The sequence below is a fragment of the Scyliorhinus torazame genome, chromosome 13, assembly GCF_047496885.1.
Source record: "Scyliorhinus torazame isolate Kashiwa2021f chromosome 13, sScyTor2.1, whole genome shotgun sequence".
In the NCBI taxonomy this organism is placed as follows: Eukaryota; Metazoa; Chordata; class Chondrichthyes; order Carcharhiniformes; family Scyliorhinidae; genus Scyliorhinus; species Scyliorhinus torazame.
Window position 1 is genome coordinate 53,888,421 of NC_092719.1, and position 24,389 is coordinate 53,912,809.

Here is a 24,389-nt window from a genome sequence, read left to right on the forward strand (position 1 = left end):
ACACCTTGCCCTCTCCGACCCACACCCCTGAAAGCACCCTGTCCTGTATCCCCTGTGTCGGGAGCAATGGAAATTCCCTCACCTGTTGTCTAGTAAATGCCCTCACCTGCATATATCTCAAGAAATTTCCCCGGGGCAACTTATACTTTTCCTCCAATGCTCCCAAGCTCGCAAAAGTCCCATCTATAAATAAATCTCCCACCCTCCTAATTCCCAACTGGAACCAGCTCTGAAATCCTCCATCCATTCTTCCTGGGGCGAACCTATGGTTGTTCCTGATTGGGGACCCCACCAGGGCTCCCCGCACCCCTCTCTGTCGCCTCCACTGTCCCCAGATATTCAATGTTGCCGCCACCACCGGGTTCGTGGTAAACTTTTTAGGTGAGATCGGTAGCGGCGCCGTCACCAGCGCCTCTAAACTCGTCCCTTTACAGGACTTTCTCTCCAGTCTTTCCCACGCCGCTCCCTCACCCTCCATCATCCATTTACGTATCATTGCCACATTGGCGGCCCAATAGTAATCGCCCAAGTTCGGTAGTGCCAATCCTCCTCTGTCCCTACTACGCTGAAGGAACCCCCTCCTTACTCTCGGAACTTTCCCTGCCCACACGAAGCTCGTGATGCTCCTGTCTATTTTATTAAAAAAGGTCTTAGTGATTAGTATAGGGAGACATTGAAATACAAATAAGAACCTCGGGAGGACCATCATCTTAATTGCTTGCACCCTGCCCGCCAGCGATAGAGGCTGCATGTCCCACCTCTTGAAGTCCTCCTCCATTTGTTCTACCAACCGTGTCAGATTAAGTCTGTGCAAGGTTCCCCAGCTCCTAGCGATCTGAATCCCCAGGTATCGGAAGTTTCTTTCCACTTTCCTTAGAGGCAAGCCTTCTATCTCTCTACTCTGGTCCCCTGGATGTATCACAAATAATTCACTCTTCCCCATGTTTAGCCTATACCCCGAGAAATCCCCGAACCCCCTCAAAATTCGCATAACCTCTATCATTCCCCCCGCTGGGTCCGACACGTATAACAATAGGTCATCCGCATATAACGAGACTCGGTGTTCTTCTCCCCCTCTAATCACCCCTCTCCATTTCCTGGAGTCTCTCAACGCCATGACCAGAGGTTCAATTGCCAACGCGAACAACAATGGAGACAGCGGGCATCCCTGTCTTGTTCCCCTATATAGTCGGAAATACTCCGATCTATGTCGACCTGTAACTACGCTTGCCGTCGGAGCCCCATAAAGAAGTCTAACCCAGCTAATAAACCCGTTCCCAAACCCAAACCTCCTTAACACTTCCCATAAATACTCCCACTCCACCCTATCAAATGCCTTCTCGGCGTCCATTGCCGCCACTATCTCTGCCTCCCCCTCCACTGGGGGCATCATTATCACCCCTAATAGTCGTCGCACGTTAACATTCAGTTGTCTCCCTTTTACGAACCCTGTCTGGTCTTCGTGCACCACCCCCGGGACACAGTCCTCTATCCTCGATGCCAGTACCTTTGCCAACAATTTGGCGTCCACGTTCAACAATGAAATGGGTCTATAGGACCCGCACTGCAACGGATCTTTATCCCTCTTCAAAATTAACGATATCGTCGCCTCCGACATCGTCGGGGGTAGAGTCCCCCCTTTCCTGGCCTCATTGAACGTCCTCACCATCAACGGGGACAACAAGTCCACATATTTTCTGTAATACTCCACCGGGAACCCGTCTGGTCCTGGGGCCTTCCCTGCTTGCATGCTTCCCAGTCCCTTAATAACCTCGTCCACCCCAATCGGTGCCCCCAGGCCTACCACCCCCCGCTCCTCCACTTTCGGGAACCTCAATTGGTCCAGGAACTGCCGCATCCCCTCCTCTCCCTCTGGGGGTTGAGACCTATACAGTTCCTCATAGAAGGTCTTGAACACCTCATTTATCTTTCCTGCCCTTCGCACCGTGTCTCCCCTTTCGTCTCTAATTCCTCCTATTTCCCTCGCTGCTGCCCTCTTTCGCAATTGATGAGCCAACAGGCGACTCGCCTTTTCCCCATATTCATACCTCCTCCCCTGTGCCTTCCTCCACAGTACCTCCGCCTTTCTGGTGGTCAGAAGGTCAAATTCCGTCTGGAGTCGTCTCCTCTCCCTGTACAATTCCTCCTCCGGGGTCTCTGCAAATTCCCTATCCACCCTTAAAATCTCCCCCAGTAATCTTTCCCTTTCCTTGGCCTCTGTTTTCCTTTTGTGGGCCCCAATGGAGATCAGCTCTCCTCTGACCACCGCTTTTAGTGCTCCCCATACCACTCCCACAGGGACCTCGCCGTCGTCATTGACCTCCAGGTATCTCTCAATACACCCCCGCACTCTTGCACACACTCCCTCATCCGCCATCAGTCCCACATCTAATCGCCAGAGTGTTCTCTGCTCCCTTTCCTCTCCTAATTCCAGGTCCACCCAATGTGGGGCATGATCCGAAACCGCTATGGCTGAGTACTCAGCTTCTTCCACCCTAGAGATCAACGACCTTCCCAAAACAAAAAAATCTATCCGGGAGTACACTTTATGGACATGGGAGAAGAAGGAATACTCCCTAGCCCTAGGTCTAAGAAATCGCCATGGATCCACTCCCCCCATTTGGTCCATAAACCCCTTAAGTACCTTGGCCGCTGCCGGCCTTCTTCCGGTCCTTGAGCTGGATCTATCTAGCCCCGGGTCCAGCACCGTATTAAAGTCCCCTCCTAAAATCAAGTTTCCTACCTCCAGGTCCGGTATACGCCCCAGCATCCGTCTCATAAATCCCGCATCGTCCCAGTTTGGGGCATACACGTTAACCAACACGACCTCCATTCCCTCCAGCCTGCCACTCACCATTACATATCTACCTCCGCTATCTGCTACGATGTTCTTTGCTTCAAATGCGACCTGTTTCCCCACCAAAATGGCCACCCCTCTATTCTTTGCGTCCAGTCCTGAGTGGAACACCTGTCCCACCCATCCTTTCCTTAGCCTAACTTGGTCCGCCACCTTTAGGTGCGTCTCTTGGAGCATAACCACGTCTGCCCTTAGTCCTTTCAAATGCGCGAGCACTCGGGCCCTTTTTATCGGTCCGTTCAGGCCTCTCACGTTCCACGTGATCAGCCTCACTAGGGGGCTACCTGCCCCCCTCCCGTGTCGACTAGCCATTACCTTCTCTAGGCCAGTCCCATATCCCGCCTCCGCGCTCCCGCTCGCTCCCCCAGCGTCGCACACCATCCCCGCCCACCCACTCTTTAGCCATTTCTTTTTGGATTTCCGCAGCAGCAACCCAGTTGTCCCCCCCCCCCCCTTCTCCCTCCCTCCTCCCCTCCCCGCTAGATCTCTTTCTAGCTTGATTGCTCCCCCCATATTACTTCCGTAAGTCAGCTGACTTCAACTGACCCCGGCTACTCCTGCTCACTCTCAACCCCCCCCATGTGGGGAACTCCCATCCGCCTTGCGCCTGTCTTCCCGCCTTATTCTTTCTGGTGCGGGAACATCCCTTTACCTGACCCGCCTCTTATGGCGCAGCTCCCTTTCCCCTCCCCCTCCCCTTCCCCATTCTCCAACTATGTCCCGTCTTTCCCCCCTCACCGGCGCCCACATTTCCCCAATGTCTCCCCCCTTCCCTGTTTACTTCTCAATTAACTTCCACCGTAACATTAACAATAACATTTCCTGCAGCATCAGTCCCTCAGTTCCGATCCAATTTCTCTTCTTTGATGAAGGTCCATGCTTCCTCCGCCGTCTCGAAATAATGGTGTCTCTCCTGATACGTGACCCATAGTCTTGCCGGCTGCAGCATCCCGAACTTCACCTTCCTTTTATGCAACACCTCTTTGGCTCGGTTGAAGCTCGCCCTCCTTCTCGCCACCTCCGCACTCCAATCCTGGTATACCCGTACCACTGCATTCTCCCATCTGCTACTCCGCACCTTTTTAGCCCATCTCAGGACCTCTTCTCTATCCTTAAGGCGGTAAAATCGCACGATTATCGCCCTGGGTGGTTCTCCCGCTTTTGGTCTTCTCGCCGGAATCCGATTTGCCCACTCCACCTCCAAGGGGCCCGTAGGGGCCTCAGCACCCATCAGTGAGCTCAGCATCGTACTTGCGTACGCTCCACAGTCCACTCCTTCCACACCCTCAGGGAGACCCAGTATCCGAAGGTTCTTCCTTCGCGCTCCATTTTCTAGGGCTTCGATCCTTTCAGTACACTTTTTATGAAGTGCCTCGTGCGTCTGTGTCTTAACCGCCAGGCCCAGGATCTCGTCCTCAATATCTGTCACCTTCTGCTCCACCACACGGAGCTCTGTCTCCTGGGTCTTTAATGTCTCCTTGAGCCCCTCAATTGCCTGTAGCAACGGGGTCAGCACCTCCCTCTTCAGCAGCTCCACGCACCGTCTCACAATTTCATGCTCAGGCCCCCATGTCGCCTGCGCTTTCTCCGCCGCCATCTTGTACTTCTCTCTTTCTGACCCTTTGGTCGACGATTCCTCGCGCTGCAGCCGCCGCCGCCGGTTTTTTCCTCCTTCGTTTGGGGGGGACTCCCTTCTCACACGCCCCACACCGGGTTGCGTCGTCGAAAAATTCCCCGTTGAGGCTCTTAAAAGAGCCCGAAGGTCCGTCGGAGCTGGAGCCGCCGAAGCGTGCGGCTAGCTAGGCATCACCGCAACCGGAAGTCCCTTCAGTGGCCTTGATGAGGTCTTTTCACAGTTGTTCCCTCTGCTGCTAGAATTCACCTTTGATACAGGCCCTCAGGTCAGCTTGCAGCTTTAAGCTTGCCCTTCCCCCGCCTGCATGCTGGAAGAGGCCCTGTTTATCCTGTAGTTGCAGCCAAATCTTTCACTGTTTCTGCGTGTGTCTGGCAACCAAGAGACATACCCTTCCTGGGGGACACTGTCGGGGGAATATTGCCGCCTTCTTCCCACACCGGGAAATGTCAAACAAATGCCGTGGGGGCCCTGTAAAAGAGCCCAAAAGTCCGTTCCAAGCAGGAGCTGCCGAATATGCGACCTAGCTCTGCATAGCCGCACCCGGAAGTCTGCAAAACTTTCTCAGCTGACATGAAATTCAACTGATCAATGCAGTCAATTTGGAGCATTCTTTACAGTAGCCACAAGTTTCACTCTACTCTGTGTTAACATGGTTGTATCTAATTGCTGAGCTGGAACTCAGAACAGCTGGAACTTTTGCACCAAGTATCAATTTGGAAAAGTTATTTCTGATAAATTCAGCACTTTAGAAAGGCCCATTGCTAATCTTGCCATGATTCTGGAAATTGTGTGTTGTCAGATAACATAAGCATGTTTTATGGTGTAAAAGTCATTGGGTAGCATTGATAACCAGAGATTACATAATATTTAGATATCAGAAACTCAACAGTGTTTATTCACCATACAAGCCTTTTCTCAACATATTTCATCACACACTATCAGTATATCCACTATTCCTTCCTCCCTCGTATAGTGATCTAGTTTCCCCTTAAATACATTCATGCCCTTCACCTCAACTAATCCATGTGGCAGTGAATTCTGCATTTTCATCATTGAGTAAAGTTGGAGAATTTTAAAACAAGAAGCGATAACCGAGTCAAACTTCGCCTCAAGTGTTCTGGACTGAAAAGTAGATGCTATAAGTTTTGTAAAATTAACTAAAAGTAAATTTTAATATCCAAACTTAAAAAGAATGTTTACAAGAGAGTACAGACACAATTAAAATCCTGAATGTTCAAAATTCAAAACAAGTTACTTTTGCAAAACAGAACCTATACAACAGGCCAGATTCTGCAAGAGCAACAAACTGATGAGTAAATAGTTTGAAAAATATTTTCATGGGATTGGAGTTTCGCAAGGCAAGCATTTAATGTCCAATCCTATTTGTCCTTGAACTGAGTGGCTTGCTAGGCCATTTCAGAGAGCTGTTAAAAGTCAACCATATTGTAGATCTGGAGTCACATGTAGGCTAGACCAGGTAAGATTTCCTTCCCTGAAGCACATTTTGATGATAGTTCCATGGTTACCATTACCAAGACTAGTTTTATATTCCTGATTTATTAATTAAATTCAAATTCCACCAGCTGCCATGGTAGAATTTAAACCCATGTCCCCAGAGCATTAGTCTGGGTCTCTCGATTACTGTTTCCGTGATATTATCAGTATGCCACCATCTCCCTCTAAATTTTTCCTGCCCATCACCCTATCCCCAAATTGTTTGATAATGGTCCCGTTGTCTTTTTTGTGGAGGTTAAAGATACAATATTACTTATCAATTATACTTACAGCCAGAGGAACAGTGAAAATCCAGATATGTAAAGATTCCTTTGTGCTCTAAAAAGCTTCATGTTGAGATGATCATACATATTTGGGAGCAGCTTATCATTTTTTCCAATCCCTTGGTTAACTGAGTATTTCCTCACTTCTCTAATGGCATCTACAAGCAGAGGCAGCTCATTAGACATTTGCAACTGATCATGTAATACAATGGTAAATCTTAAAATTTCAGACTTCAAAGTGCACAAGTATTTGGCTAGTCACACAAAATCTGTGCCTCGATTTTTAAAAAAACATTGTAAGGAAAAACACTGATTGAACAAAAAGAAAATGTAATGAGCTGTAATGCTACCAATAAGGTTAAAATCTAAAACATTCGAAACTTCTTAATCCTTAATTTCCTCCATGACTGTTTTAGTTTCCTGAATTACTTGGTAGACCAGGTAAACCACTAAACATTCTGGATGGCTCTTGTAAAAAGGATTTTCTTTTCAATTTCTCATTTTTAAGATTATTATCTGCATTAAAAGAGTCCAGCCAACAAATTAATTAATGTTTTCCCACTCGGGAATACATGGTTTCAAGCAGGAAATACACAGAAGCTCCATTCAACGTAATTTACTCCAATGTGTAATGAGTTCTACTCCTTACTCGAGAGGGAAAGCCAACTTCCTCCAACTCTTTTCTTAATTCTAATAATTTCTTGTAACTTCTAACCCATCTTTCTGTCCCTCAATGATACTAACCATAGGTAGTTGCTTTGACGAGGGGTACTGGCAGGTTAGTTAAACTAAGGTGGATCCCAGACGGACTCTTTTTCTGCTCTTAGTCCAAGTCTGTACAGTTACATACTACGCATTAAAAGCAGGAATCCAAGTCTATCGTCTTTAACTTAACTCAAGGATAGCCACTTTATCAATTTTTTTAGTTAGGCAGTTAATTAAAAACACAGATTGGGGATCAATCTTGCACTTTCCTGGTATGCACGACCTAGCCTCCAATTTGTAAAGGAGGAATTTGATATAGCTCTTGCGGCTAAAGGAATCAAAGGATTGGGGGGTGGGGGGGTGGAGGAGAGAGAGAGAGAGAGAGAGAGAGAGAGAGAGAGAGAACAGGTTATTGAATTGGATGTTCAGCCATGAACATAACGAATGGCGGAGTAGGCTCGAAAGGCCAAATGGCCTGCTTCTGCTCCTATTTTCTATGTTTTTATGATACCTGGTGCTTTGTTAAACTTGTTTTAAATCTGGAATACCAACATCCTTGTTGTTCTTTTCAATAAATCCCCCCCTGTTCTAAAGAACACATGACAGTACAACAACCCACACAATAAAATCTGACTTTGAAAGCAAAATCTGTTTCTGCATGTGTATGAGATTATAAAGAATGATTTATCTGCTAATTGAGAAAACCAAGCTCGTCATATGGAAGAAATGCTTCATGTTTTACATTGTACTTCATGTGGATAGTATTACAACATTTTCAGTTTATTATTCATCTTACAATTGCTTTCTAAATATCAATATTTTGCTGAATTTTCAAAATGTGAATCAATTTCAATACAGATTTTAAGAAACTCGTCAAATATTTGTAGTTTGAATTTCATATAAACCCTATCAACTTCATAAGCTGAAGATGATTTCAGTTCTTTCAATCAGCCTGCCATTCTCTAAAATCACTAGCCATCAACGTAAAATCTACCCCCCCAAACCCATCAATAATACAATACATATTCATTTTTAAAAGAAATTTAGAGTAGATAATTGTTTTTTTTCCAATTAAGAGGCAATTTAGCATGGTCAATCCATCTACCCTGCACATCTTTGGGTTGTGGGGGTGAGACCCACGCAGATACGGGGAGAATGTGCAAACTCCACAAGGACAGTGGCCCAGGGCCGGTATCGAACCCGGGTACTCAGCGCTGTGAGGCAGCAGTGCTAACCACTACTCCATGTCGCCCTATACTTATTCATAAATATGACCCACCCATTTATGTTGGCATCAGTCTTCCATTTCTTTGCACTCCTTTCCTAAAGTTGCAAGGTCATTACACAGGTGTTCCTGACACTACTTCTATATTGGTCAAGAAGGAGTTCTTTATATTCAAATCTAGGCAGGACATTAAACCACAGAAGGCACTGTGATTCTGTCCTCAACTGGTGTCACAGGAACGGAAGGCCCATCAGCCCCTCAAGCCCAATCTTCCATAGGATTATGGCTGATTTTTACCTCAACTCCATTTAACCATCTTTGTTCCATTTCATTGCCTAACTATATTCGACTGATGTGTCATGGAAATTCCAATTGACCCAGCATCCACTTAGTAGTCACAGAGGAGTCTGGAGAGTTGAAACTAATGGTTTATTTCCAAAGCAAAGTATACACAAGTAACAGTCCCAGCCGGGCCTACTCCGCAGCTTGGCTTCTATCTGAGACAGTTTTTAATGTCCAGAGTTAACTATCTTGCTGATGAGCCTCCGCCCCTCAGCGTGGGAGCTCATACTCCACTAAGCTCACAGGGAGATTAATTGGGCTGTCCCCAAGGGTCTCGTGGGGGTTATAACAGTCCACTGTCTTTTGGGGAGAGAATTCCAGATTTGTACCATTCTTTGTATGAAAACGTACTTCCTGATTTGACTCGGAAACGGCCAGGCTCTAATTTTGTCATCTTATTTTACATTCCTCCACCAAAGGAATCAGTTTCTCTATATCTAGCATTTCAAATCCTCTCATCATTTAAAAACAAATATATATTTTTAAGGCATATATAATTTTAACAATTTTCAAGAGGAAAAACAACAAAGTAAATAACCCCCACCCATCAACCAAACCCAGCCAACGTGGCTTACATACACAATTCCCCAATCCCCCTTTCCTACTAACTATTTCCCACCTCATCCAACTCCCCCGTGCCTCCCTCTTTCCTTTTAACCCCCCCCCCCACTTCAGCTGACAGGTTAATTTCCCCCAAAGAAGTCGATAAACGGCTGCCACCTCCGGGCGAACCCTAGCATCGATGCCCTCAGGGCGAACTTGATTTTCTCAAGCCTGAGAAACCCAGCCATGTCACTAACCCATACCCCTGATTTCAGGGGCTTTGAGTCCCTCCATGCCAATAAGATCCATCTCCGGGCTACCAGGGAGGCAAAGGCCAAAACATCAGCCTCTCTCACTCCCTGGACTCCAGACACAGGTCTTCAGACACACCAAAATCCCAACTTCTGAACTCGGAACCATCCGTACCTTCAAGACCTTTGGCATGACATCGGCAAATCCCTGCCAGAATCCCCTAAGCCTCTGACATGCCCAAAACATATGGATATGATTTGCGGGCTCACCTGCAAACCACCCACACCTGTCCTCCACCCCTTCAAAGGACCTGCTCATTCGGGCCACAGTCATGCGCCCTGTGGACCACCGTGAATTGTATCAGGCTAACCAGGGACACGACAAGGATGCGTTGACTTTACTCAGGGCATCCTCCCAGAACCCCGCCTCTAATTCCCTGCCCAGTTCTTCCTCCCACTTTTGTTTCACCTCCCCTATCGCAGCTCCCTCCCATTCCATGAGCTATTTATAAATTTCCAAGATCTTCCCCTCTCCCACTCTCGTTTTCGACACTAACTTGTCCTGTACCTCCTGGGGTGACAGGTACGGAAAGATCGAAACCTGCCTCCGCACAAAGTCCCTTGTCTGCAAGTAATGGAACCCATTTCCACCAGGCAGCTTGAACTCCTCCTCCAATTACTCCAAACACGGAAAGCCCCATCGATAAACAAGTCCCCAAACCGCTCGATCCCAGCTCGCTGCCACCCCAAAACCCCCCTGGTGCAAACTGGTGGTTACCACAAATTGGTGCCCATACCGACGCCCCCTCCACCCCCATATGTTTCTACCACTGACCCCATACCCTCAGGGCAGCCACTACTACTGGGCTTGTGGAATACCGAGCCTGCGAGAACGGCAGAGGCAGCGTTAACAGTGCCTCTAAATAAGGTCGCCTCCACCCCCTCCCACACCGACCCCTCCCCCACTACCCACTTCCTGATCATTGCTATGTTCACCACCAATAGTAGTTTCCAAAATTTGGTAGGGCCAGCCCCCCCCCCCCCCCCCCCCCGGCTTTCCAGCAGCTCCTTCTTTACCTGTGGTCCTCTCATCATTTTAAATAACTCAAGTTATTTCACCCTTAACTCAACGAGTTGCAAGTCAAGTTTATCCAATCTGTCCTTATAATTTAATCCTTGAAGTACGATGAACCTGCACTGTACTCCTTCTAAGTGCAAATATATTTTTCCAAAGGTCCGGTATCCATAACAAAACTCGATACTTGAGGATGAAGTGTCATCAAGGATCTGTACAACGGAGACATCAATATCCCACTTATGAAGTCACTGGAGCTGCTCACCAATATTCCATTAGTTTTTTTGATTAGTTTTCTATATACATACCAGCTTTTAGCTAGGTGTGTACATGTACACCAAAACCCCATTGCCCCTCCTCAGTCTCTCAACATGAAGAAAATATTCCAATCTGTCTCACATCAAAAGCAGATGATGGCTCACTTTTATGTATTCATATACATCAGCTATAGTTTTGTTCATTCTGGCTTAGTCTGGAAATGTCCTGAGCTTTCTTGTGTTTTCTGTGTCTCCATGGGGCAGCACGGTAGTACAAGTGGCTAGCACTGTGGCTTCACAGTGCCAGGGTCCCAGATTCGATTACCCGCTGGGTCACTGTCTGTGCGGAGTCTGCACATTCTCCCGTGTCTGCGTGGGTTTCCTCCTGGTGCTCCAGTTTCCTCCCACAGTCCAAAGACGTGCAGGTTAGGTGGACTGGCCATGATAAATTGCCCCTCGTGACCAAAAAGGTTAAGAGGGGTTATTGGGTTACGGGGATAGGGTGGAAGTGAGGTCTTAAATGGGTCGGTGTAGACTCGATGGGCCGAATAGCCTCCTTCTGCACTGTATGGTCTATATTCTATGTTCACAACCCAAAGATGTGTAGGGTAGATGAATTGGCCCTGTTAAATTGCCTTTCAAAATATATATATTCATAAACAAGCCACTTTCTAGCTGGGGTCATTAGAGAACAATCTGGAGGATGCTAATCCTGGCAAAATTTCACTACCTTAGCCCAGGTGCAGTAAAATAAAATATAATGTCACTCCTGGGGCAAAGATCAAAAACTTGGTGCAGCTCAAGGATCAGATCTGGATCTCTTCTGATCTGTCTAACTCAGTCATACTCCATTTTTACCAGCTGGTATGCTCAGTTGTGGTTCAGGTTTCTACAAAATTTGTATTTTAAAAAGGCAACCGACCAGTGTGAATAACATCTCTGCTTTGACCTTGGTAAAAAGAAACGTGATGCAAGTAGTCACCAGATTGGGCAAGGAAAATCAAGAACTGTTTGGTGGGGATGGAACTTATCTTCCAAAGTCAAATGGCCACAATGCAATTCGACTTGCATTTTACAATATATGTGTTTTCAATGTGATGTTAGCACATTTTGTTAGAAAACTGGCTTGCTTGACCATTTAGAATAAAAGTATGATTTTGAATATTTGAGTTAAAGTGCTTCCTATATTTCTTTTGCTGGCTAACCAGATGGCTAAACCAAAGTTTAGTATACAAGCATACTTTAACACAAAAGAACTCCAGGCAAATGTCGAGAGCAGTGAGGAAAGCAAACTGCCCACAAGATAACAACAGTAATTACGGACAGTTTGGAATTTTGTTATCGCATGAAGACAGCATGGAATCTTATGTTGAAACATCAGCAAAAACAAATAAAAGAAAAATGCATAATCTTAAATATCGATGTTGGCATAACAGCAAACAATGTGCCAGAACAGGATGCTACTTTCAGAATGCATGTGAACAAAGTCCGAGAACAAGTGATAGTATTTGTTGCTCTTAGTATTTTGGGACAAAACAGCAACTCCAGTATTGAATCTGGTATCAAAATGAAGATCACAATTGATGCATAATAAACGCAGACTCACACTGAAACTGGAGATAACCTGCATTTTGTTCAGATGTGCATCGTTATCTGCTTAATGAGTCATGTACCCGGTGATTTGGAACTTTAATTAACCTGAAATACCAAAATTCTTAATGTTTTATCTACCCATTCTTTCTTCTGCTGAAGTTGCCAACTCTCATTGAGTAGAGTTCACGGTGCTGGGCTCTGCTAACTTGTCGATGCACAATGTTGAGGATTGTCAAGCTACTCAAAAATGGAGACCCCATTCTGTCCTCATCCAATATCCACATGTGCACACTTTCCAGAAAGGGTACTTAGATAACAACAATCAGGAGTGGAAAGTGGAAGCCTGGCAGCAACCTTATAACTGAACAGAACGAAAGACAAGAAATTTAGTGATAATAAGAGTTTGGAGTAAGACATATCTTGTAGGAAAAAATAGAGGGAGCTTCACTATATTATACTTGATTTACATGCCTTCAGTAAGAACTTGGCATGTGCAAATTGGAAAAACAGTTCCTCAACAAGGAACAACAAGGCAACAGGTTACTGTCACCTGCAAGTTCCCTAAGTCAGACAACACCCTGACTTTGGAAACATACTGCTGTTCTTTCATTGTTGCTGTGTCAGTCCTGGAACTCCTGACCTAAACAACACATTAGGTACACCTACACCAAATGTTCTATAGAGGTTCAAGAAGCCAGCCCAACGGGCAGCAGGTAGCACAGTGGTTAGCAGTTGCTTCACAGCTACAGGGTCGCAGGATCTCCCTCGCAATTGGCACCCTGGCACTAGCTATTGGCCACCCAGGCACCATCATCCTGGCAGTGTCACATGGGCACCTTGGCAGTGCCACCTGAGTGCCAGCCTGGCAGTCAACGTGCCCAGGTGGCACCGTCATGATGTCAGGCTGGCATTTTGCCCACGCCAGGGATCAGGCCAGTGGGTACCTTGCTGGTATGTGGGGGGGTCTTGAGGAACCCCCAACAAGTGAGTTGGGGCATTGGGGGTTCCGAGGGTCACTTCAGAGAGTCAAGAGATTGGGGCGCCATTTTAAAATGGCAGGCGAGGAAAAAGTTCCTCTGTGCAGGATATGCAGCTCCGGCTTCCTCCCAGTCCAAAGATGTGCAGGTTAGGTGGATTGGCCATACTAAATTGCCCTTAGCGTTCAAAAAGTTTAGGTGGAGTTACTGGGTTGTGGGGATAGGGTGGAGGTGTGGGCTTAGGTAGGTTGGTCTTTCCGCGGAGGATGATGGGCCAAATGGCCTACTTCTGCATTGTAAATTCTATGTCTATAACACCACCTCCTCATCGGGTAATTAGGGATTGATACCCACACCCTATGAATAAATAATGAAACGGTGACAGACATTATTGAGCAGCCTTACTCGACAATGACAACTTCCATCACTGTACTGATGAATGAGTGAATGCTGATGGGGTCATAATTGGCAATATTGGATTTGTCCTGCTTTTTGTGGACAGAGCACACCGTGGCAATGTTCTAATTTCTCAGTTCTGAAGCTGTCCTAGAACATTTTTCCAGAGGGTAGCTAGCTCCAGAGATGTTTTTATCACCACGGTTAGGATGTTGGATGAGTTTATTGGCCACGTTCCGCTGGAGGTCTCTCCCCGGATTCCGAGTGGTCATTACGCTTCTCGAGATCTTGTGATCTGGATCCCACCCACAATGGGCAGGACCCAGACTCGCAAAGCCAAAAGAGCTTAAAAGCTCACTTAGCTATGTTGCTACCAGATCGAACAGCCATCAGGCATCTATCAGCCTCGGCGAGGAGACCCCAGCTGGGCACCGTTTAGCACTGGTCCCCACAAACAGGGACCAGGCGAAATGGCACCGGGGGGGGGGGGGGGGGGGGGGGGGGGAGAGATCTCCCACGCAATTGGCATCCTGGCACTAGCAATTGGCCAACCAGACACCATCATCCTGGCAGTGTCACATGGGCACCATAGCAGTGCCATCTTGATGCCAACCTGGCACAGTCAGGGTGCCCAGGTGGCACTGTCGTGATGTCAGGCTGGCATTTTGTCCACGCCAGGGATCAGGCCGGTGGGTACCCTGCTGGTATGGGGGGGTCTTGAGGAAACCCAACAAGTGAGTTGAGGCATTGGGGGTTCCGAGGGTCACTTCAGCGAGTCAAGAGATCGGGGTGCCATTTAAAAAATGGCAGGCAAGGAAAAAGTTCCTCAGTGCGATATGCAGCTTAGTGCGACCTCGGTGGGGTGTTCCCACCGCGAACCAAAAACCCCCCAAAGTACTTTAGATATCGGGGCCATTCTAGGCACTTCCTGTCCAGAACAGACTCTGTTTTTATGGTTAAATTGCACCCATTATTTGAGCCAATAGCCTTTTCTGTCTCCAGACCATACAAATTAGTGCTGAACACCTGTTAAGCCAGCAATACAGCAGTAGTGATAGCCTAAGCTAACTCGGTTGTATAAAGTAAATAAAAGGACAGGATTTTATTAACCTATTTCCTGCTGAAATTGCAGGACCATTTATAAATTGGGACAAATGATGAAGGTCTGGGCTTTGCTGAAGCACTTTCTCAAGGCTGTAGCACTGGTATCCCGCCACTGGGTTCCCAAACCAATCAGGGAAGGTAAGAAGGATAATGTGTCTATTCTGTCAAAGGAACATAGAACATTACAGCGCAGTACAGGCCCTTCGGCCCTCGATGTAGGATTTATTATGAACGGAATCACAGCATGGGTTAACCAGGGCACTGCTGCATTGGTGTATATAAATATCAGACAAATATTATGTGGTACAATGGAGTACTGAAAGTCAGTGTCAAGACTCACAGATATATAATGGTCCTTTGCTGATGGACATAAAACCATACAACAAGAAACCCACTTCACAGGAGGCAGAAATTGTTGGCATGGGAAGGGGGAAATAAAACATAAAGTGAGAATCAGTTTAACCATCTCATGCCATCAAATAATTGAAAGTTCATACATAGTTTATCAGTCTGAACTCAACTTCATGTTCACATTGCTTGAAAAACATTCATAAACATGCTTGGTTATGTACCAGGGCCAAATTGTTTGTATAGAAACTATCAGATAATCCAGATCTCAGGACCCAGCACTAATACTCTCCTCTGTAAGCACAACAAGTCCACCATTCAGCCTTTTGGCATGTTCTGTCATTTAATCAGATAATGGATGATTTTTATCTCAACTCTAGCTCTCTGCCCCAGTTCAACAGTTCTTACCGACAGAGGTCTACCAATCCCAAATTTTAAATTCAACTTGCCTTAATAGTTTTTTGGAGGAAAGAATTCCAGATTTCCACTACCCTTTGCATGAAGTAGTACTACCTGACATCAACTATGAACAGCCTAGCTCTAACTTTAAGGTTATGTTCTGTTGTTCTGGACTCCCCCATCAGAAGAAATATCTACCTTATTCAGGGTATTTGTGACAAGGAATCATATAATTATAGCACTTTTTATGATTTTTATTAATGTGCACAGTGGTTAGTACCACTGCCTCACAACACCAAGGACTGGGATTTGATTTTGACCTCTGGTGGCTGTTTGTATGGAGTTTATACATTCTCCCCCTGCCTGCGTGGGGTTCCTCTGGTGCTCTGGTTTCCTCCCTCAGCCCAAACATGTGCAGGTGTGTGGATTGGCCACGCTAGATTGCCCCTTAGGATGGGGTTGCAGGAATAGGGTGTGGGATTGGACCTATGTACGGTGGTCTCTTGAAGGGTCAGTGCAGACACAATGGACAGAATGGCTTCCTTCTGCACTATAGGATTCTATAAATGAAAACATTTACCTGTCACACGCAACCGTTCTCAGTTCAAAACAGCACAAATACTTTAAAGCCACTTCAAATGGCTGGAATTATTAAGACTTCAAATAGGTAGAAACATTGGGCTGGAATTTATGACCTCTCACGTGAGTGCCTTAAAGCAGGAGGTGCATAAAGTGCAACGTGTGGCCTTTGCAATGACCAGTCTCCCATTTTACGGTGTGTGTGGGGAGGCAACAGGCAGTTTGCCCACCCTTGGGACTCGAGATCCTCAAATGCTGAATTATGGCTACTCAGTCTGCCTCTTCCATGATATTACCCATGCAAGGGGAGGCCGATGCCAGGTGGGTATCCCAGCAGCTTATACTGCACAGGATGGGGAAGGGACATTCTTTGGGGTCCCATGCTCATCGGAGGCACTCCCAACAACCTATCTCCCAGATCATAACCCCCCTTTAACCTGTTTATCTTCAAGACATACATTTGTATGAAATCACCAAAATGATCTCAGCATTTCAGTATTCAATGCAATTCATGCACATAATACAGAGTGAAGTCCATACTAACAACAGAACATGGTCTGAAAAATTATTCATAAATCTTTCAGTATCAACTGACTGGTTTGGTTTTGCATTTTAGCAGATCCTAGATATAAAAAGGAGTGACTCATATCCATCATGCCACTCAAGAACAAATATTGCATCTATGCATTTATTGTAGAAAAACGTGCTTGTCAGAGATGTGCAGTTTTTTGCGTTTATCTTGCATTAATTAGTTCTGAACAGCTCCGACCAATAACTGTTGATATAAATAACTGAAGTGAGATTTCTTCATCATTGTCGAAAAATTGAGATATGGCATAATTTAGTTGTAAAAATGATCACGGCATTAATAATGTAGACAGAGTATCAAAATATTGCAATCGCAGAACATGATGACAAAATTACCAATCACTTTTGCTCACAAGGCATTTGGTGGTGCGTTAATGAGCTATTTTGATAAGCTGAATGAACAGAGATCGTAAACAATAAAAATAAAGTCACAAATGATCAAATATTATGTGAAACATGCTGCTAGGAATATAGATGAGTAGCTTGTGAAATGGAGATAGTCATAGTTTATAAGTTGGGTTAAAATCTAGACATCACACTCAATTATCCTTGGATGCTGGAAAGAAATTTCAGAAGAAAAATCAAAAGCAAGTGTAATGTTGCCCATATGTGCTTTTCTTGCTTATTTTATCTGTATTTAATAGCAGGACAAATTAGCAATTCAGCTATCCTTAAATGCACAAAAAATTCTGCCTTGTGGTAATGCTGATAAGAGCGCAGTTATATCATTTACAGGGATGAATCAAGATAACCAAACAATATTCTGTGTAGCAAATTGGAATGGCAAGCAAATCAAAATGAACAGGAATAGAGATACGTGGACAAATCAAATAATATAACACTGTCAACTACTAGGAACATCTCAAAACTGATTGCAGGAGCTGGCGAACATCAATGTTTTGAGAATCATGGTACTAATCTGAAGTGGCAACAGCTGAATAGTAAATAATAACTTGTCCAATGTGTAGGAGAGCTTGGCTCTCCGAAACCTTAACGTTTGATAATCATCACAACAGAACACAAACTACACACACAGCAACGTCCAACAGAAACAGGTCATTCTGATGCTCCAGCTCTATTATCTCCTCGCACAATCAAACGCATTACTGCTTTCCAAGCTGTCTTAAAAGCATCAGACTTGGAAATGTTAAATTAGTTAATGTCGAGTGCCTAAAATGCAAATAATTGTCAAAGGGCAAGCTGCACCCAGACAATGAGAAATTCATGGAGCTGTTAGTCTCTCCAGATAAGCTGACCACAAGGCTCTTGCATTCTGATTGAAGCTATCACACGGAGGCTTCATTGTAAGGGCCTGGGCCCAGTGCCATTAATTGGCTTTATGTGCACTAGATGCAGACCTGGATCCCGAACCCTCTCTTTAATCACTGCAAATGTTCTCCCCTCCCCTCAAAACAATATCCTGAGAACTCATCTGCGCTCTGTCACTGCCAAAAGGTCAACCTAGAACCCCATTTCCATCGATAGGGATGGCAGCCAGGTCCATACTGGTGCGAGGCTGAGTAGTGGCTCCCGTAGACCCGCTCCCGACCTCAATACTAGGCAAGGTTTTTCAGCTTACTGACACTCTCCTCTTTTTCTTCTTTTTTGTTTCTTTGCCTCAGCATCTTGGAGGAAGCCAAACAGATTGTCTCAGCCTCCTGGAGGATGTCAAACAGATTGGACAAGCTGTCCAGCAGCTGGATGAAAAGCAATTGGTTATGACTCGGCTAAAATTCTCCTGCATGGTGGCTGCTGGACCAGCAAAAATAACCACACCTCGACTTCCAATCACACGTTCCCTCCCTCTGCCCTTGCTGCCCCTCCAATTATAGTCTCTCTCCAGCAGCTTCAAAAGGCAACCTATGACTGGAAGAGCTGAAACAGCATGCATGGGACACACAGAATGAGCTAATGGAGGAGCAGGGGCACACAATGATTTCATACAAACACAATGATTTCATACAATTTGTTATGCGGAAGCTATTCTTTGTTCTAAAAATAAAGATTCATTAGGTTTGAATGAAAAAAAAATTAGAAATGGGGTCTTGTGAATTCTACAGGTGATGCTGATATCAGACTCATGTTTTTACGCTACCTCAAGTACACCTCTTCACAAATGTATACTCAAGGATGGAGCAGTTTATAATGTAGCAGTGAAACCGTAAAGATGGATCTTCGCATGGAACAATTGGTAATTAGGATGCTGCTTTTTATAATACATTCTGAAATTATAACAGGCAGGTTTCAAGGAAATAAAGGGTCTGCCTTTCAATAATATAATAATAATAATCTTTATTGTCACAAGTAGGCTTATACTGCAATGAAGTTACTGTGAAAAGCCCCTAGTCACCACATTCCGGCACCTGTTCAGATACACGGAGGGAGAATTCAAAATGTCCAATTCACCTAACAAGCACATCTTTCGGGACTTGTGGGAGGAAACAGAGTGTCCAAATTACCTGGACCACTCGGAGGAAACCCATGCAGACACGGGGAGAACGTGCAGACTCCGTACAGACAGTGACCCATGCCGGGAATTGAATCTGGCACCCTGGCGCTGTTAAGCAACAGTGTTAACCACTGTGCTACCATGCCGCACTAATCAGGTGAAAATCTAGAGAAACACAGTTAACGGTTCGAGTCCTTATGACCCTTCTACAGAATCTGTAGAAGGGTCATATGGACCCAAAACGTTAACCGTGTTTCTCGCTCCACAGATGCTGCCAGACATGCTGACTTTAAGGGCAGCACGGTGGCGCAGTGCTTAGCACTGCTGCCTCACGGCACCGAGGTCCCAGGTTCGATCCCGGCTCTGGGTTACTGTCCGTGTGGAGTTTGCATATTCTCCCCGTGTTTGCAGGACCCAACCGAAAAATGTGCAAGGTAGGTGGATTGGACACGTAAATTGCCCCTTAATTGGAAAAAATGAATCGGGTACTCTAAATTTATTTTTCAAAAACGACTGGCTGAGTTTATCCCAGCATTTTCTGTTTTTATTTCAGATTTCCAGCATCCGCAGCATTTTGCTTATGATTAGATGTAAACTTATCTCTACAGTTCAGGAGAAAACAGTTTCCAATTAGGCTTTCATGTTCTTTTTTTAAAAAATAATTTTTATTAAAGGTTTTCATAAAATATCAATAACAAAATGTGAAAGAAAAAAGAACCCAACAGAGTTAAGTACAAAACACAATCTAAAAAAGCAACCCCCCCAAACCCCTCCCTCCCCCGTACATAAATAATAAATTAACATTAACACCCCGACTTAACACAACAGGTGTATACACCCCCTCAGACCCTCCAGTGTAAGTAACATAAACAAAAATAAAGTAAACCCCCCCCCCCACCAGCTGCTGCCATTGACCAATGTCTATCGTTCTGCCAGAAAGTCTAAGAACGGTTGCCACCGCCTAAAGAACCCTTGTACCGACCCTCTCAAGGCGAATTTCACCCTCTCCAATTTAATGAATCCTGCCATATCGCTGATCCAGGATTCCACGCTTGGTGGCCTCGCATCTTTCCACTGAAGGAGAATCCTTCACCGGGCTACCAGGGACGCAAAGGCCAGAACTCCGGCCTCTTTCGCCTCCTGCACTCCCGGCTCCTCTGCCACCCCAAATATTGCGAGCCCCCAGCCCGTTTTGACCCTGGATCCTACCACCCTCGACACCGTCCTCGCTACGCCCTTCCAAAATTCCTCCAGCGCTGGGCATGCCCAGAACATATGGGTGTGATTTGCTGGGCTCCCTGAGCACCTAACACACCTGTCCTCACCCCCAAAGAACCGGCTCATCCTTGTCCCGGTCATGTGTGCCCTGTTCAGCACCTTAAACTGTATGAGGCTGAGCCTCGCGCACGAAGAGGAAGAGTTCACCCTCCCTAGGGCATCTGCCCACGTCCCCTCTTCGATCTCCTCTACCAACTCCTCCTCCCACTTACCTTTCAACTCCGCCACCGAGGCCTCCTCCTCCTCCTGCATCACCTGGTAAGTTTCCGAGATCTTCTCCCCCTACCCCCCCCCCCCCCCCCCCCCCCCACGAGAGCACCCTGTCCTGTACTGTGTGTGGCAGTAGCTGCGGGAATTCTACCACCTGCCGTCTGGCAAACGCCCTTACCTATAAGTACCTAAAGGTGTTCCCCGGGGGAAGCCCGTACTTCTCCTCCAGCTCACCCAAGCTCGCGAACTTCCCGTCCACAAAAAGGTCCCCCAACTTTCGTATCCTTGCCCTGTGCCACCCCGAAAACCCTCCACCTGCTCTTCCTGGGGCGAACCGGTGGTTCCCCCGTAATGGGGTCCACGCCAGGCCCCAACTTCCCCCCAATGCCGCCTCCACTGCCCCCAAATTTTGAGGGCCGCCACCACCACCGGGCTCGTGGTATACCTCCTTGGAGGGAGCGGCAGCGGCGCCGTTGCCAGCGCCCCCAGACTCGTACCCACACAGGACGCCGTCTCCAGCCTCTTCCATGCAGCCCCCACCCCTCCATCACCCACTTGCGCACCATTGTCGCATTGGCGGCCCAGTAGTACCCACAGAGGTTGGACTGCACCCTACCCGCCAAGGACAGCGGCAACGCGTCCCACCTCTTGAACTCCTCCATTTGCTCCACCAGCCTTGTAAAGTTAAGCCTATGCAGGGCCCCCCAGCTCCTGGCCACCTGGACCCCGAAATATCTGAAGCTCCTCTCCGCCCTTTTTAGTGGGAGCTCGCCAATCCCCCTCTCCTGGTCCCCTAACTGAACTACAAACAGCTCGCTCGTCCCCATATTGAGCTTGTACCCCGAAAAGTCCCCGAATTCCCTAACGATCCTCATTACCTCTGGCATTCCTCCCACCGGGTCCGCCACATACAGCAGCAGGTCGTCCGCATAAAGCGACACCCTATGCTCCTCCCCACAGACTTTCATATTCTATGACTATTGTCATTGGCACTAGTATTTACAAGGGATTATGTTGTAACTCTCTCCTTTGATTTATGGTAAAACAGGGTGCCTTGGAATTGGGTGGTGGTGTCTTTTAAAAACTAAATTTAGAGTACCCAATTTTTTTCTCTCCCAATTAAGGGAATTTGCCTACCCTGCACATCTTTTTGAGTTATGAGGGTGAGACCCATGCAGATGCGGGTAGAATGTGCAAATTCCACACGAGGATGGGATCAAACCCGGGTCCTCGGCGCTGTGAGGCAGCAGTGCGACCATGCTGCCCTGGGAGGTGGTGTCAAGTTGTACTGAACTCTTGATGTGACCTGGTTGCTCTGGGGTCAGGGGCCCAGGTCAAAATTTGTTCAAAGTAAAGTGCAAGCTTTAACACCTGGACACAAAGGAAATGGTAGTTGCCCTTACTGCTGCACACTCACCGACTCTTAAAATGAGGCAGACAGAAGAATTTGGAGTAAGTAGGCTTACTACAGGTGCTGCTATGGGTTAATCATCAACAGAGGTGCTGGTGACGGCAGAACCCATCTTCAAGGAAGACCACAGAATCATCTGAGGGCAGCATCATGGCACAATGGTTAGCACTACTGCCTTGGAACACAAACATCCGGGTTCAATTCCAACCGTGGGTGATTGTCTGTGTGGAGTTTGCACATTCGCCCAGTGTCTGCGTGAGTTTCATCCGGGTGCTCCGATTTCCTCTGTCGAAAAATGTGCCGGTTAGCTTACTTGGCCATGCTAAATTGCCCCTTAAATGTCCAAAAGATGTGCAGGTTAGGTGGGGTTATGAGGATAGGGTAGGGAAGTGGGCCTAAGTAAGGTGCTCGTTTGGAGGGTCAGTGCTGACTGTAGGGATTCTATGGATCAGACTGAACATTGCAATGGGAATCCATTTGATTATGCTCAAAGGATTGAGTGAAAATGAGTTTGTTTAGAAATCACTGGAAGATTCATCTTGACAAAGTAGGGAGAAGGTGTCATGTTAACGCCAAGAGTTGGACTTTAAACTTAACAATACATGTTTATGCAGCGTACAATTTAATTTATAAAAGCGACAAGGGGTTTTTGGTTGTGTTAAATACCTTTTCTGCAGCTTAGTGTATTAGTTGCCTAAGTAATGTTCAATCTAAGTTGATTCTATGGGTGGGAATCTTCGGTCTTGCCCACCTGCCGACCGGAAATTCCTGCCCAAGGTCAACGGACCTTTACGTGATCCCCGTCCCAACCGTGGCGATCTTCTGGCAGGCACAGGCGGAGAATCCAGCCTTATTGTGTTTGTTACAATGAAATGTGTGATCCTTTGAGTTGGTCACTGCAAAATTCATATCTCTTTTCAGAAGCTATCGGTCTCCAAGGTGGTTGGTAAAACTTTGCGGTATTTATATTCCTCGGCCTGTTTTTACACATGGACAGCATTATGTGGCCTTTTTCAGAGTGAGGCATTTTGATTCTGTTCATGCCCTTGGTGAAAGAACTAAAAAAGTACTGTTGCAATAGAGATACTATTCTGTCTCCAAATGTTTTGCAGGCCTCTGCTAGTTTTAAACTAATACTTCAAAAAGCTATCGAACCAGTTGGAGGACAGGTTGTGATGAGTATGCATATTTCAATTTCCTTCTTAGAACACAACATAGAAAACCAGAGGAAAATAGGCCATACAGTCCCTCAATTATCTTCAGCCATTAAGAAAGACTATAGCTGATCTTATATGTTAACTACATTTTCTTGCTGGATTCCTTTAATTCCCTTAATGTTTAAAAATCTATTTATCTCTGTCGTGATTTGAAAAAAAAATTATTTTATGGGATGTGAGGTAACTCTGTTTCTCTCTCCACAGATGCTACTGGGCCTGCAGAGTTTTATCAGCATTTTCTGTTTTTATTTATTTGCTGGTTTGGTCTGTTGGAATATTGCTGACTAGAGTTTTGATTTTAGTGCTGTTGTCGCAATGGTGACTAAGCCCTAAATCAGAAAACCAAGATCAGTTAGCAAAAATCTTTTGAGGAATAAAAATTAATCGGAAAACAAATTTAAACATGGTTCCGATAAATCACAATATGTAGGTATGTGGAAAATACCTAAAAAACCAAAAACTGATGTTCAATAAAAATGAAGAAAGCTAGATCATAAAGAGAAAGCAGTAAGCTAATGTTTTTGTTTCAATACATGTACAACATGACGGACACATCCTTATAATTGCTTTTTTTTTTAAATCCTGAAAAAGTTTGCATTTCTCTGCGGAAAGCCCCACTTACCAAAGAACAAGACAACCAAGACTATAATGATTGTGAGGAATGCTCTATTCCAGTAAGAAGCAATTTTCTCCCATAAACGGAAATTGAAAATTTTCAACCATCTGAAACACAAATACAAATCACAATATTGTAAAAAATTAAAACTCCTTAGTTATTAAATGTAAAGATCACTTGAAGAATGAAGAGGCTACTTTTGAAGATCCATTGGATTGTTACACATTACTCACAGCAGTGAAAAGAAGCTATTCAGTGCAAATGAGTCTCCTCCCACCATATTAATCTACTCCTTTCTCCATCATGCAGTTATCTAGCTTTCCCTTTAAGTCATTTATGCTATTCATCTTAACCAGTCTGTGGTAGCGAGTCCACATTTTAACCATTTTCTGGGTAAAGAGGTTTCTCCTGAATTACCTATTGGATTTGGTTTTTTTGTTTGAAAGATTTAGAGTACCCAGTTATTTTTTTTTCTAATTAAGGGGCAATTTAGTGTGGCCAATCCATCTAACCTGCACATCTTTGGGTTGTGGGGATGAAACCCACACAGACATG

General features: G+C 45.7%; 1 protein-coding gene across 1 annotated transcript in view; it reads right to left on the reverse strand.

Moving 5' to 3' along the window:
- bcap29 (B cell receptor associated protein 29) overlaps window positions 1-24,389 on the reverse strand; it is a 68,721-nt gene that overhangs the window by 28,543 nt on the left and 15,789 nt on the right. Inside the window, exons 3-4 of the mRNA XM_072471521.1 lie at window positions 23,841-23,941; window positions 6,279-6,429 (exon numbers count right to left, since the gene is read on the reverse strand). Of these exons, the coding sequence (XP_072327622.1) occupies window positions 6,279-6,429; window positions 23,841-23,941 (252 nt within the window). The remainder of the gene's footprint in view (window positions 1-6,278; window positions 6,430-23,840; window positions 23,942-24,389) is intronic.